This window comes from Rana temporaria, chromosome 6 (genome assembly GCF_905171775.1).
Source record: "Rana temporaria chromosome 6, aRanTem1.1, whole genome shotgun sequence".
Lineage (NCBI taxonomy): Eukaryota > Metazoa > Chordata > Amphibia > Anura > Ranidae > Rana > Rana temporaria.
In genome coordinates this window covers 73,905,398-73,921,150 of record NC_053494.1, presented here as the reverse complement: position 1 = coordinate 73,921,150, position 15,753 = coordinate 73,905,398, and the positions used below count along the sequence as shown (strand labels likewise).

Genomic DNA, 15,753 nt, shown 5'->3' with positions numbered 1-15,753 from the left:
CCTCCCTTTGAGAACATCAGAGAGATTCCTCTCTTGACGATCTGTCAGAAAGTTGCCTTTCTAGTGGCCATTAGGTCTGTCAGACAGGTTTCTGAGTTGGCGGCTTTGTCTGGTAAGTCCCCCTACTTGGTCCTCCATAGAGATAAAGCGGTGCTACGCCCACAGCCTTCTTTTCTTCCAAAGGTGGTTTCGGCCTTTCATCTTAATGTGGACTTTGTACTTCCATCCTTGTGTCCTCGACCGTCACATCTTAAGGAGGCTGCGTTACATTCCTTAGAAGTGGTACGTGCTCTGCAGGTGTATCTGTCTGCTATGGCTCTGTTTCGGAGGTCAGGTCCAAAGAAAGGCCTGGCAGTCTTATCGGCCACCATTTCTCTGTGGATCAGACAGATCGTGATTCAGGCTTACGCCCTGAAAGGGCGGGCACCTCCTTTTTCCTGTCACGGCGCATTCAACCAGGGCAATTGGTGCTTCCTGGGCTTTCCAACATCAAGCATCTGTCTCACAGGTGTGTAAGGCAGCGACCTGGTCGTCCGTTCACACTTTCACCAAGTTTTACAAGGTTCATGTTGGTGCATCTTCGGATGCCTGCTTCAGCCTCAAAGTTTTGCAGGCGACAGTTTAAGGTTGCTTCTCCTCCATTGATGAGCTCTAGTGTGTTGGGGTGAAGTTTGGTTTTTGATTGCTGTTCCCACACCTCGTTTCTGACTCTGAAGTCCATGGATAGGCACAGCACCCACCCCTCCTTTTTTTGAGTTTGCACTGCTTTTTAACGAACTGAGCTGCTATGGGCAGTGTGAGGGGTTATTACCAGAGGGACAGCCCCCTGGGCAAGGCTGTTTCAGCTTTGCTAAAGTTTACATGTTTTAACCATTAACATGTCTGCCTAGTCTTCTCCTAATAGACGGAACCTAACCCTACAGTCAAGAGTATAAGGAAGCTGTGTCTGTCCATGGACTTCAGAGAAAAGGATTTTACAGTGAGTACAAAAATCCTATTTTTTACAGTCCTTTAAACGCAGGCCTGCATTGAGAGGCAACCTGGTAATGGATTCCAAATTCGATCTTGCCCCTCGACCGGTATCTTTAAAAGAAGCTGCCTTTTGAAGGCAGTGTCGTATTCCTTGCCAGCTTATTGGTAGAAGCATCCAACGACGGTAAGGAAACAGAACAGCTGTGCATTTGGGCCAGCTAGAGAATATAACTTGCGAGAGCGGCTATAGACGACCGGCCTTTTTTTTTTTTTTTTTCACCTTTCGTTTTACTGTGGTTATAAAAGACTTAAGAACTCCAGAATCAAAAGAAGGAATATCGATTCTCCATCGCGTCTTTGACTTACCACGAATCAATCTCCACGCATGTTTACTGAGCCAGGGTTTTTATGGGAACTTTGCCTGTGAAGGTTGTAGTAGACCTTGAAATGGGAGCCAACTCATGAATTGAGTCCTTTCTCCCATTTTTAAATAGTATCTAGGGATTTCTCCTTACTGCAGACCATCTTTTGTGGTAAAAGTTTCCCATCCGCAGACCCAGCAGGCTCTGCCTTTGGGGTGTGCGGGACAATGTGGAGTGGGAGGTTTCCTAGTCAAATGTGGCGGGGGTCTGTAGCTATGAGATGTATGAGCGGAAGAAGAGTAACCTCTCTTTAAGGAACTGCCGCTCTTGGACTTCCATCCTGCTCCTCTCTATGCATTGATTGATGCTGCGGGCTGTAAAAAAGAAAAGACCAGGTTTATTTCGAACTTACCTGGCGGTTGCAGCCGCTTTTTTTTTTTGGAAAACACCCACAGGGAGAACATCTAAGCCTCAACACAGCCAAATATGCCAGGGAATGCACCAGCAACCCCAGTGCTGCCAGACCAAAACCGCCACACACCCCAGCCACCAGGCAGCCTCTAACTGGACTGCGGGGAACAGATGTGAGAAGGGAAAACCAACTAGGATAACTCTCTAGTCTCCATTTACAAGATGACCAAAACAAAAAAACTATATATACACCACACTTATTTATATACATATATATACAACCATGCATATACATACACATACATTTTTGTAATTAAAAACTATTATCTTCATGATTTTTTTTTTTAGGAACAACCTAAGTGTCCTCTCTGAGAGACGAATCCCTTTTACTACAAATGGGGCAACAAGCCAGCCTTAACCTGTGTCCAGACCCAAGCGTGTCGAGATCCTACGGGGTAAATGACCTCACCAGCCATGGAAGAACTGGCTGCAAAAAGCGCCTAGAGGTGATTCAGTTTTGCATGTGTGTAGCACTATACAAAAAACAATGGGTATGTGCAGCGCAAATAAAGTAATAAATGAAACAGTGATATGCAAATCACAACATATATATATATATAAGTCCCAATAGTAAGACCAAAGTAAGGATAAAGTCCCTTGTGAAGAAGGTGAGTTTGAATCCCTCTGCTGAGTGTGACAACAGAATCCGCCACCACACACACAATGTGCTTACCAGAAAAGATGGACCTCTCTGTGGGAGAAGGCCATGTGAGCATGTATCCATCAAGGGATAATACGAAATGATCCATGCAGCAGGAGCGCTAAACAAGTCACTCCATTCATTCATTCATTTATTCAAGAGGGGGACACACATCTCAGGGCATCATCCAAGGAGGTAGCCCTGATAATACTCGGGGCTAAGAGAAGCTTCACCAGCCTCAGAGCATCGGACAGTCCAGTGCTCCGGAATTATCTGGCAGATAACAGATATCAGAATTCTTTTAACAACACCAACGATTGGTCCTTAGTCCAGCAGACTTTCCAATGGTCTGTCCCCAATAAGGCAGTCCTCAGATAAAGTTTCTTTTTTTCCTAGTATATTTCCTCTCAATACGAAAGCTCCTCACTTCTGGGGATAGGTAAGGCATGGAGGCCCCTTTTCAACTAGGTGCCATCACCTAGCAGAAAGACAAATATCCGTCTGAGCGGTAGTTCCTTATTGTTCAAAAAGGCCTGGGTTCATCCTACTGTTCAACTTGTCCCTTGGCGTTCCTTTCGGTTTCGCACAATCGTAAGTCCGGGGAAGGCCTCTTGCATCCACATCCAGAGATCTGGGAGTTGAGTATCCGGAAATTAAGTGGAGGAAGCCATTAGAATTAGGTTGCTCCCACGGAACGGTACAATGGTGCTTCAAGCCAGAAAATTCCACCATTAATACCTACGTCAGGATTTGGAAGAAGTTTTGAAATTCACCAAAACTAGCTGTAGTAACTCGGTAATTCCCGACTAGATTTGGTTCTGGGGTTTAGCTCCCTGGAAGTTCAGATCTCAGACTTTTTTTAGCCTTGACAGGCATCAATGGGGTTTGGATCCGCTGTTAGAGCATTGCCTAAAGACAATTCTTAGTTTATCTGGGCGAGTCATTGCGTCCAAAGGAAGATCGACCTTCGGTATTCAGTGCACTTATAGCTTTTGTACTCGCATAGGCACAAGATCGCTCTCTAGAAGACATTACTCTCAAAGCAAATTCCCTTTTCTTAAGTCACCATCATCGTTGGCTGAAGAGTCTCGGAAACCCAAACCCTAAGGGAGAAGGTCTCTGATATTATGTTCTTCTGAGCAAGGTGCTCCTCCGATCATTTTCACCAGTTCATGTCTAAGAATTCCCTCTAGAACACCTTGGTCAGGAATGGGTGCTTCCAGCTTTTAGGGAAAGATTCGACAACCCCGAAGCTACACAAGCTGGATATGGCATGGTCACTCAGACCTTGCAGTAGTTTGACACAACACTTCTCATGAGATCAGCAGGCTTTCTCTTGGATCCTTAGCGATATTAAAATTATAAATACAAAGGACAACTTTGGCAAGTTCGATCATTCATCTCATTCGGTGGACATATCAAGCTTAGTGGTCCTCTGGTTTCAAAATCAATGAGTGGTCACTCCAAGCAGGGAATGGATTTCTCCTGGGCTGCCGTAGCGTGATTTTTCCCAGAAACTCTGTCAGGTGGCAAAATGGTCGTCTCTTACCTCATTCATGTCCTACTATGGTCTAGCCCTGGTTGCCCTTGCTCCCCAAGACTTAAAAAAAAAAAAAAATTGACACTATATTGTCTACTATTACTACTACTGCTGCTGCTCACGACACCTATGTCACAAGTTATTTGCCACTCTATACTACAAAAAAAAGCAGACTGGCTTCATAGCTGTCTGCTCTATAATCGAATGTAAAAATATTTTGTGCTCGAGTTATTAACCATATGTATGCTACCATGGAAGGCACCAGGAAAACTGAAATTGTAATACTTACCTTTCTGTAATTTTCCTTTCCTGTTGCCTATCCATGGCAGCAGAGACGCAGAATGCTTCGGAGACCTGCGTTGACCTGGCCAACCAGTTGGTCCAAGGTCTCAAATTTGTCTGCGAGTCGGCCATGGATACGTTTTCCTTGCTTTCCAGTGCCTCTGCCTACGCGGTGGTACTACGCCACCTTGTGTGGCTAAAATGTTGGTCTGCGGACCAGTCCTCTAAGAAGTCCCTGGTGGACTTACCCTTTAAGGGTGAATGGCTTTTTTGGGGCTTCCCTGGATGACATCATAAAGGATGCCACAGGCGGTAGAGCACTCTGCTCCCGCAGTCTGGGAAGGGAAAGGAGCCTCGCTGTAGGCAAGGGCCCTAATTTACTACCCCCAAGCGGTCTTTTCGCTCGCCAAGTGTGACAGAAAAACACTTTCAGGGTGCTAAGGCGTCCACTGAAGGACAAAAGCGCACCTGGTACCGCAAGCCCAACAAGCCTGCGGACAAGCCTGCCTCCGCCTGAAGGTTTGCCCCCACCCACAACTCGGGTGGGGGGACCGGCTCGCGAATTTGCAGCTTGGTGGAGGTCTCTTCTTTCTGACCGTTGGGTCTGTGAAGTAGTTTCCTCGGGGTACAAGATAGAATGTCTCTCTTGTCCACCAAACAGAGTTTTTCCCTCCAACCTCCGGCTGCCTCCGGGTCGCCTGAAAGATCGGTCAAGGGCTGTCCAGGATTTGCTGGTCAGAGTAGTGATTGTACCGGTTCCATCGCAGGAACATTTTCAGCGGCTTTACTCCAATCTGTTTGTATCCCCAAGAAGGACAGGGTCCGTCCAGTTCTGGACCTCAAGGCCCTCAATTGCTTTGTAACAGTACAAAAGCTCAGGATGGAGTCTATGCTCTCAGTAATAGCAGCGCTCCGTCAGGGGGATTTCCTAGCGTCCTGGGATATCAAGGATGCGTACCTGCAAATCCCCTTATGTACAAAACACCAGAGATTTCTTCGTTTTGCGATTGGAGAGGACCACTTTCAAATTGTGGCCCTCCCGTTCGGCCTGGCCTTGGCACCACAGGTTTTCACCAAGGTGCTCGCCCCGATTCTGGCCCTGCTGCGGCAGTGCGGGATCGCTATCATGGGATACCTGGACGACCTTCTTCCGAGAGCTTCCTCAAGCTCAGAGTTAAAAGAGGACGTGTCTATCACCTGTCAGACCCTCCGGGAAATCGGTTTTCTACTGTATATACAGAAGTCAGTACTAGTACCGTCTCAGCGGCTGGAGTATCTGGGGTTGGTCCTGGATTCTTCGGAGGCAAAAGTTTTCCTCCCAGCGGAGAAGCTGCAGACTCTGCAATCTGCGGTGCAGCGGTTGGTGACCCAGAAATGGGCGTCACTTCGCCTTTGCATGAGAGTACTGGGTCTGATGGTGGCCTCTTTCGAGGCAGTCCCGTTTGCCCAATTCCACACTCGAGTGTTACAGAACGAGATTCTGTCACGTTGGAACAAGCTTCCTTCGTCTTTGGATTACCAGATTCGGGTGAGTCGACTGACCAAGTCCTCCCTAGTGTGGTGGCTGACATCGCCGGTACTCGGGAACAAAAATTTTTTTCTGCTGTGTCACTGGACAAGTGATCACAACGGATGCCAGCCTTTCCGGCTGGGGGGTGTCTGGGGTGTCCAGTCAGCCCAGGGGCGTTGGACTCAGTAGGAGTCCCGTCTTCCGATCAAAGTACTGGAGCTTCGAGCGATCAAGTGGTGTCTCTCCAAGCGGTCTCTGGGCCTACAAGGCCGACCGGTCAGTAGCCAGTCCGACAACGCCACGGCAGTGGCATACATCAATCACCAGAGGGGCACATGAAGCTCGACTGCGGCGACTGAAGTCGCGCACATCCTCCGGTGGGCCGAAAGCTACGTTCCAGCTCTGTCGGCGGTGTACATTCAGGGGGTGCTGAATTGGCAAGCCGACTATCCAAGTCGCCAAAAGCTGGACCAAGGAGAATGGTCGCTACACCCGAAGGTGTTCAGGCTCTGTGCCAGAAATAGGGCACTCCAGACGTGGACCTTCGAGCGTCCCGTCTCAATCGGAAGGTGTCAAGAATGGGGACTAGATCAAGGGACCCGTGCGAGGACTCGTCAGACGCGCTGGTGGTGCCATGGGGTCACTAACGCCTAATATACGCCTTCCCTCCCCTGCAGCTTCTTCCTCGCCTGCTACGCAGGGTGGAAGCCGAGGGGATACCAACAATCCTGATCGCCCCGGATTAGCCTCGCCGTCCCTGGTACGTGGGCCTGGTGCGTCTGGTGGTAGACGTTCCCTGGCGTCTACCCCTGGGAGAAGACCTGCTGTCGCACGGTCCTATTTTTCGCCCTGCTTTACAGTCGCTGGCTTTGACGGCGTGACTCTTGAGAGCCAGGTGTTGAAGGACCGAGGCCTCTCAGGCCCGGTGATGGGATGGGCATGGGAGTCCGCTTCACGAAAGATTTACCATCATACATGGGGGGCCTACATCTCGATGTGTAAAGAGATGAAGTGGCACTCCCGTATATACGGGATGTCCCGAATTCTGCTGTTTTTACAGCGTGGAGTGGTTCAGGCTCTAGCCTTGAATACGGTGAAGTCCGATCTCGGCCCTAGCTGTCTACGTTCAGCGACCCTTGGCATCGCACTCACTGGTGCGTACGTTTGTGCAGGGGGTCCGGCATATGGCCCCTCCTGTGTGGCCTCCACTACCTCCATGGGACTTGAATTTAGTTCTTTCGGCGCTTCAAGAAGCTCCGTTTGAGGACATTCGGAAGATCCCCTTGTTGACTTGTTGACCGCAGCCATCATTCCTTCCAAAGGTTGTTTCGGTTTCCACATTAATGAGGTCATTGTTCTTCCATCCTTATGCCCTCAGCTGAAAAACTCGGAGGAGACCACTTTACTTTCCTTGGACGTGGTTTGAGCCCTACGGGTGTACTTGTCTGCTACGGCTCCGTTTCGGAGGTCGGACTCACTGTTCGTGTCGGTGACTGGTCCTAAAAAAGGTCTGGCGGTCTTGGCGGCCACCATTTCTAGGTGGACCAGACAGGTCGTGCTTCAGGCGTATGCCCTAAAGGGGCGGGCGCCCCCCTTCCCGGTTACGGCGCATTCGACCAGGGCGATTGGTGCCTCTTGGGCTTTCCGTCATCAAGCGCCTGTCTTACCAGACTTGTAAGGCGGCGATCTGGTCGTTCATTCCAACCTTCTCAAAATTTTATAAGGTGGATGTGAGTGCATCTTCGGATGCCTCATTTGGCCGCAAGGTTTTACAGGTGGCAGTTTAAGATTGAAGTTCCTCCGTTGAGTTTGTTTGGGGTGAAACCTGGGTTGCTGTGTTTTTTCCCACCCCTCAAAATTTTTGACACTGCTTGGGGACGTCCCTAAGGTCAATGCTGCTGTGTCCGTCCATGAACAAAAGAGAAAATAGGATTTTTGTACTCAATGTAAAATCCATTTCTCTGAGTTCATGGACGGACACAGCACCCACCCCTCTTTTGTTTGTACTGCTTGTCTACGAACTGAGGCTGGATGCTTCCAGAGAGTGGGATGTACCCGGGGGACATGCCCCCATGGGAGATGCAGTACTGAGAAGTGTTTTTAACACTTAAAGTGCTGTTTTTTTCTGCCTAGTCTCTCATAGAGAAAAGGTACATAACCCTAAGGTCAATGCTGCTGTGTCCGTCCATGAACTATGAGAAATGGATTTTACGGGGAGTACAAAAATCCTATTTTTTTCTCTCTTGAGGAGATTAAGGGGGATATGATCAACATGTGCAAATACATAAGGGGTTCATATAGTGAACTTGGTGTTGAGTTAATCAAATCACTTAAAGGTCATCACAGAGGACAAGGGGGGGGCACTCTTTAAATCTTGAGCAGGGGGGTAAAACTCCATTTCATCGCAGGCCGCATCAGCATTATGATTGCCCTCAAAAGGGCCGGTTGTATCTGAAAGATTAGATGTCCAGCGCATCCCCTCCCCTTTACATTAGATGTCAAGAACCACCCCACCATCAGAAGTTGAGTCCCCCACTCTCCCTTACATTCCAGTGCACCCCCCTTTCCTTATGCTGCTGCTGGGAAGAAGCTGTATGCATTGCTTGAAAGCAGAAAGTAAGGGTTTGCAGTAGACCTAGAGGAGGGCTGGAACTCTCCTGCAGCTGCAGGAGCAGTGCAAGGGCCACATGAAATAGCTTGGAGGGCTGGATTCGACACGCAGGTCTTGTGTTTGACACCTGTGATGTAGAGGAAAAGAGATTTAATCTCAAAATACAGAAAGGTTTCATCACAGTAATAGCTGTGAAAATGTGGATTAGACTCCCTCCAGAGGTGGTTCTGGCCAGCTCAGTAGATTGCTTTAAAAAAGAGTCTGGATTATTTTCTAAATGTACATAGTATACCTGGGTACTAACATTTATAGGTAAAGTTGATTCAGGGAATATCCAATTGCCTCTTGGGAGATCAGGAAGGACCTTTTTTCTCCTGCTGTAAGCAAATTGGATCATGCTTTTGCTGGGGTTTTTCACCTTCCTCTGGATCAACTGTGGATATAGGATTGTGTATATGGGATTGTATGATTTATTTTTTTATTGGTTGAAATGGAAGGACTTGTGTCTTTTTTTCCAACTTGACTATCTTTCAAAACTATATGTTAACTTGCATATGCTTAGTCTGCTAAAGCAGTCTGAGCATTTACAAAAAAATTAAATACCCATGGCACATGTTGTCATGCAGTAACATCAAGGGCAGATGTTGATGGTTCATGATCATGATGGTAAATGTCAATATTTTTGTAAAACCACCCCCTGTTATATTTCCATAACCATATCTGGAAACTAATCTACCTGGATGTCCAAAGAATCCCAAGAAATGGGCAGACAATCTCTTTAACAGCATTGTTTGAGAAAAAAATATATATTTTATTTTTTTCTCTTCTCTTATAGTGCCAGATAAGATTTGGAGGACGCAAAGAAATTGCTTCAGATTCCGATAGCCGGTAAAAGTTTCTATATCACTCTTACCACTTAGATCCATGTTCATTTTTAAAGAATAATGTTAGTTTTAGAACAGCTCAGAACATATTGATTATCAGGCATGTTATTTATTTTGATATGCAGCTCATCGGCTAATTTTCTCTAAATCTTAATCTTTTTTTATTCTGCACAATTCAGGTTTTAGTGGCTAATCTATATTGTTTTACTTTCATTGAAGGACACAGGGCCTCTTATGCCGCGTACACACCATCACTTTATGATCACTATATGACGTTTTTAAAAAGTCACTTTAAATGACCGTGTGGGGGGAAAACGTCGTTTTATGTCTTGTGAAAAACGACAAAAAAAAATTTGAAGCATGCTTCAATTTTATGTGTCGTTTTTCAAAACGTCATTTTTTACTTCACAGAAATTGACCATGTGTAGCAAAAAACGTTGTTTAAAACGACGTTTTTTCACCCGTGCATGCCCAGAAGCTACTTATGAAGCGAGCTTCAATGGAAAAACGTGGTGAATGTAACCTCGCTTTGCTAGAACATTGTGAGAAAAAACGATGGTGTGTAGGCAACTTCGTCTTTGAAAATTGAAGTTTCAAAAACGTCGTTTTTTACTTCACAGAAAATGTCGTTTTTTCTCATCACATAAAGTGATGGTGTGTATGCGGCATTATACTGCCAGGTTATATTGCCGCATTTAGGAGGCTGGGACACTGTCCCAGAGAGTTGGATGCCTTTTTATTTCTGCTGAAAAATGTCTAACTTTAATTAATCTAGCCTTTTTATTCTTCTCTTTTTTTATTTTTTTTATCGCTGTTGACTTCAGTCAAGGTAGTTGGCACACCATAAATATTTTGTTATCTTTTTTTTTTTTTTTCTGGTTACCTGTGGTTAGGGATGGATAGGTGACTCTGAATAGAGAAAGATGGCTGGATGTGCAGATGCATGAAGACAACCACAGCCTGTCAATCTGATATTTCCTTATACATAATTCCTGGGCACAGCTATATGCATACATTTGTGGTCTCAGCTGCAAGAATTTGCTGTATGCCCCTCTAACTGCCTGCATCTATATGTAGCATTAGAGTCCTCTATCCACCCACTGAATGCAATCTATTAAAGAGAAGTATAGATTTTTGCAGAGTCATACTTACCAAGGTGGACTGCTGCATCTGTCCCTCCCCCCCCTCCCCCCCGGCTCCTAAGACTAATGCCGCGTAACCACCATCACTTTATGTGATGAAAAAAAATGACGTTTTTTTAAAAATGTCACTTTAATTGACTGTGTGTGGGGGAAAACGTCGTTTTATGTCTTGTAAAAAACGACCAAAAAAAATTGAAGCATGCTTCAATTTTATGTGTCGTTTTACAAAAGTGCACTTTTTACTTCACAGAAATTGACCGTGTGTAGCAAAAAACATCGTTTTCTAAGACGTTTTTTCATCCACGCATGCCCAGAAGCTACTTATGAAGCAAGCTTTAATGGTTAAAACGTGTGGAAAGTAACCTCACTTTGCAAGTTCATTGTGAGAAAACGATGGTGTGTAGGCAACTTCGTCTTTGAAAATTGAAGTTTTAAAAACGTAATTTTTTACTTCACAGAAGTTTTTTTTCATCACATAAAGTGATGGTGTGTACGCGGCATAAGAACTGAGCGATCAAACACCGTTGATCGCTCGGTTCTTAGAGTTGACTGTCAGTCACTGGCTCCCTGCTCTGCCCCCCCCCCCCTTCGCGCTCACTGGAACACTGGGCTGTGGAGGGGGCGTGAGCGGCTGGCTCAGGCTCGCTGAGAGGCTGTACCGGGTGCTGGTCCAGGCATGTGGGTGGATCCTAACTTCATTGTAATGATCTTGCCCAAGCGTGGACCAGCTCTGTGATGTCAGCCGACAGCAGGCTTCAGCAGAACGAACTGCACTCCTGTGATGCACAGGAGAAGTACAGCCAAACAAACTTTGGCTGTACTATCCTTTAAATTTAATGGGGGCGCTATCCATTTAGGTTGGATTGGATGGGTTGCGTGGGTTGTGGCAGGCGGAGGTGCAGGAACTGGACGGCGAAGACTGGGAAGATTTGGGACTACCCAATTTAGCCATGGTTGCAGCTAGGAACAAGTTAATCCAATCAAAATCCTGCAAAGAATTTAATACAGTGCCATATATCTAGCATCATCAGCTGCTTGCGGAGAGATGCTCTGGTACTCTTGCAGGCTTCCTTACATATATTCTGGGATTGCCCACAGATTCAAGATTATTGGCAGGAGGAATCAATTTATTAATGGGTTTAACTACCATACCTTTTCCTCTGACAATCATGTGTCCGTCTCCTTGGCCTTGTAGTAGTTGAGGCAGAGTTCAGGGGTCAGTAGTTAGTGATGCAGAGGACAGATAAAGGCTAAAAGTGGGAGGGACTTACAGGGGATGATTGAACAGGATCTGTCCCTAGTCATGTATACACTGCACACATACTGTATGCAGTATTTGTACCCACAAAATACTCCTACTTGGTCACAAGTTGACAGTCTTACAGATGCACAAAGTTTTAGAACAAAGGATCATTAGAATAGTCAGATGTGTTTCCATCACATCTGACTATTCTTACATTCAGAATCCATTCAGTGTTTGAACTCGTCAAAACAGTAGACTTGGCAACCAGAGATGAAGAAAGAGCACCCTCCTAAAAGGATACAGTGCTCTGAAAACCAGGCCAGCCGTCAGCAATAGGGATGAGCCAAACACCCCCGGTTCGGTTTCACAGCAGAACATGTGAACAGGCAAAAATTGGTTCAAACACCGTAAAAGTCTGAGACACGAACACTGAACCTTTGCTAATTTTAAAGGTTAATATGCAAGTTATTGTCATAAAAAGTGTTTGGGGACCTGGGTCCTGCCCCAGGGGACATGTATTAATGGAAAAAAAGTTTTAAAAACTGCAGTTTTTTTCGGGAGGCAGTGATTTTAATAATGCTTAAGTGAAACAATAAAAGTGAAGAATGAGAAAAAAGGGGAAAATACTGTGCTGTGCAAAAAAAATGAATACCATATAAAAAAATATCTGCCAACACACAGCTTGTAGACGGAAAGCTATCTAGTGAGTGAACAATTTCAGGTGTAGCGCAATTTAGATATACGTTAACAATATGAAACAGAAGGTTTTAGGACCGAGATCGAGAGTACCGATACTTTTTTTTCAAGTACTCGCCAATACCGATACTTTTTTTTAAATGTGTCCCCAAATGTCAGCCATGTCCCCCCACATATGCAGCCATTGCCCCCGCGCCCCCCACCATATGCAGCCATGCCCCCCCTTACCTGCATCCCGCCGCCAGCCGCTGGTTAACACGCGCGGGGAACATCACAGCTTTCATTTGAATAGCTTGTAATGATTTGCGCTTGCGTATAGACACTCCCCCTTGCTTGGGATTGGACAGTTCACCCGAGCAAGGGGGAGTGTCTATACGTGGCGTGAATCATTACAGCTATTCAAATGAATGCTGTAATGTTCCCCGCCCGTATTAACCAAGCGGCAGCGGGGATGCGGCGGGATTCGGCGTAGCGGCGGGATGCGGCGTTGGCGGCTGGGGGGAGTATTCTTTTTCGGTATCGGGGGTATTTGCGGGAGTACGAGTACTCCGCAAATACTCGGAATCGGTCCCGATACCGATACTAGTATGGGATATCGGACAACCATAGTTAACGATATGGTCAAAAAAATGCACCAAGTGAAAATAAAACACCTCAAACAGGTGAACTTCAAATTGTGCATATTGAATATACCAGGGATATGCAATTAGCGGACCTCCAGCTGTTGCAGAACTACAAGTCCCATGAGGCATAGCAAGACCTGACAGCCACAAGCATGACACCCAGAGTCAGAGGCATGATGGGACTTGTAGTTTTGCAACAGCTTGAGGTACCACTAATTGCATATTCCTGGATTATACTAATACATGAAAGAAAAGTCCAAAAAGAATGGATGTATTTAATAAACTTGATCTGAAGATTCCAACATAGGGTATAGGATTTTACCCACGCTACCAAAGAGGTGGGGCGGAAGGGAGGGGGGGGGGAAGAAAGGGGGAGGGGAGGAGAAAGATAGAAAGGTAATACTGCTGCAACACTGAAGGTGTATCAAAACCAAAAAATGTTAAGGTAAATAAGTAGTGCTGCGCTGTGTGATAGGGTAAATGAATTAGAGAAAAGACAGTTGCTATAACTGATATGTGAACATCAAAGCAAAAAATACTCGCTGATATTGGTAATCACAACTGACATCCAATCACAAATACAAAGTGCTCAGTGATATAAATTGAAGCATGCACTGCTATAAAAAGTAGCACAACTAAAACAACACACATAAGTGATGCTAAGAAATCGCATCAGAGTCCATGCCAGAAAAACAGCAAAAGCCAAATGCTGTTTAAAAGTTAAAAATTAATCAATAAAGTGCTGGTGCTTGTGCCAAAATATTTAACGTGAAGGTTGTGCAGAAAAAGAATTCCAATATCCTTTTTGAAGTTTAGTGAAGGTGTCCCCCTTACCTTACTGCTGTAAGGTAACAGCATATATAATATAGCCAACGGTGTTCCAGTCGTTTCAGATGTTCGATGTCCCAATGAACTGTAAATCTCTCTCTGTGATAAAGTCCCCCTCAAGAGTCATGTCCAATGAACAACAATGACCCTCACCCAAAGGAGGTAAAAAGTGCCAATATCAGATGCAGTTATCGGTTTTAAGTTTTCTAATAAGAATATAAAAGGCATACACTATGGTACTCTCATGGATAGCAATAAAAACAGGCATAAAAAACAAGTGGCGAGTTCGCAAGCTTGTCACCTCCGGTACCTCTTAGTGTACTCTGGACTCGTACGCGTATTCGTCCATGACACGTAGTTTCCTTCAGGAGTGGGTGGAGAGTACTTTAGGGGATGCATTTATATAGAATAGTATGGTGGTAATTCATCCAACCAGACGGTTGCCATTTTCCAAGCAAGCAAGCTCCAGGAAGTGGGGGGTGGCGCCATCTTCCAAAAACCGAAGTGGGGCAGCGGCCCTTTTTGTTGAGGATCTAATCATGGGACTAAAAATAAACAAAACATTTTTTTTTCATCCCCCTAAAGGTCAAACCAGGGTCAATGGACACAAAATATACTGGCTGGCATGACGCGGTCCATAGACCATCAGCCCTGTCTCTGAAAACAGTAGCAAAGTAGCAACATGTAGCAAAGATGTGTAATAAACATCACAACGGTCGTCTTAGTATGTAAATCAGGCGCCGGAAGTGGGGCGGCGGCCATCTTCAGAGAAACCGGAAGTGGGGCCGCAACCATTTTCTAGTGGGTCTTTTTTAATGGATCTAGCCCACATTTACCAGTGGAGCAGGCGCCGGAAGTGGAGCGGCTGCCATATTCTACAATGGCGGAAGTGGGGCAACGGCCGTAATGGCCATTAAATAAAAACAAGGATAACAATAATAACGGTATATGGACAACTAACTTAGTCTGAGCCAGTAAAACACAGTATGTCCCACCCACAAAAAGAAGGCGATATAAATTATTGGAATAGAATTAAGATACATTAGTAAATTAAAATAGGGGGGAGAGAAGGGCCGGATAGGACATATGCGACCATATAATGGCCATAAACATATCTCAAAACTGCACATAAGAGTAGAATATATAACCACTTGCTTACTGGGCACATATACCCCCCTCCTGCCCAGGTGAAATTTCAGCTTTCGGCACTGCATCGCTATAACTAACAATTGCGCGGTCGTGCGACGTGGCTCCCAAACAAAATTGACGTCCTTTTTTCCCCCGAGTAGCGCTTTCTTTTGGTGGTATTTGATCGCCTGTGCGGTTTTTATTTTTTGCGCTATAAACAAAAAAGTGAGACAATTTTGAAAAAAATACAATATTTTTTACTTCTTGCTATAATAAATATCCCAATTTAAAAAAAAAAAACTTTTTTTTCTCAGTTTAGGCCGATACGTATTCTTCTACATATTTTTGGTAAAAAAAAAAAAAAAAAAAAATCGCAATAAGCGACTGGTTTGCGCAAAAGTTGTAGCGCTTACAAAATAAGGGACAGAATTATTATTTTTGAATTATTTTTTTTTTACTAGAAATGGCGGCGATCTGCGATTTTTTAATGGGACTGCGACGTTATGGCGGACACATCGGACACATTTTTGGCGCCATTCACATTATACTGCGATCAGTGCTATAAATATGCACTAATTACAGTATAAATGTGACTGCCATTGAAGGGGTTAACACTAGGGGGTGAGGAAGGGGTTAAACGTGGTGTCCTATATAGTGTTCTAACTGTAGGTGGAGGGGGGGGGTGACCGATCTGTGTCTCTATGTACAAGAGACACAGATCGGTCTCCTCTCCAGAGACACCACGCTGTCTCTGGTGGTAAAACGGCAATGAGAGATGATCTCATATGTTTACATATGAGATCATCTCTCATTGGCCGCAC

General features: G+C 45.4%; 1 protein-coding gene across 1 annotated transcript in view; it reads left to right on the top strand.

Moving 5' to 3' along the window:
• Window positions 1–15,753, top strand: part of SNX29 (sorting nexin 29) — a 1,289,390-nt gene that overhangs the window by 107,997 nt on the left and 1,165,640 nt on the right. Inside the window, exon 3 of the mRNA XM_040358531.1 lies at window positions 9,224–9,276. Within this exon, the coding sequence (XP_040214465.1) occupies window positions 9,224–9,276 (53 nt within the window). The remainder of the gene's footprint in view (window positions 1–9,223; window positions 9,277–15,753) is intronic.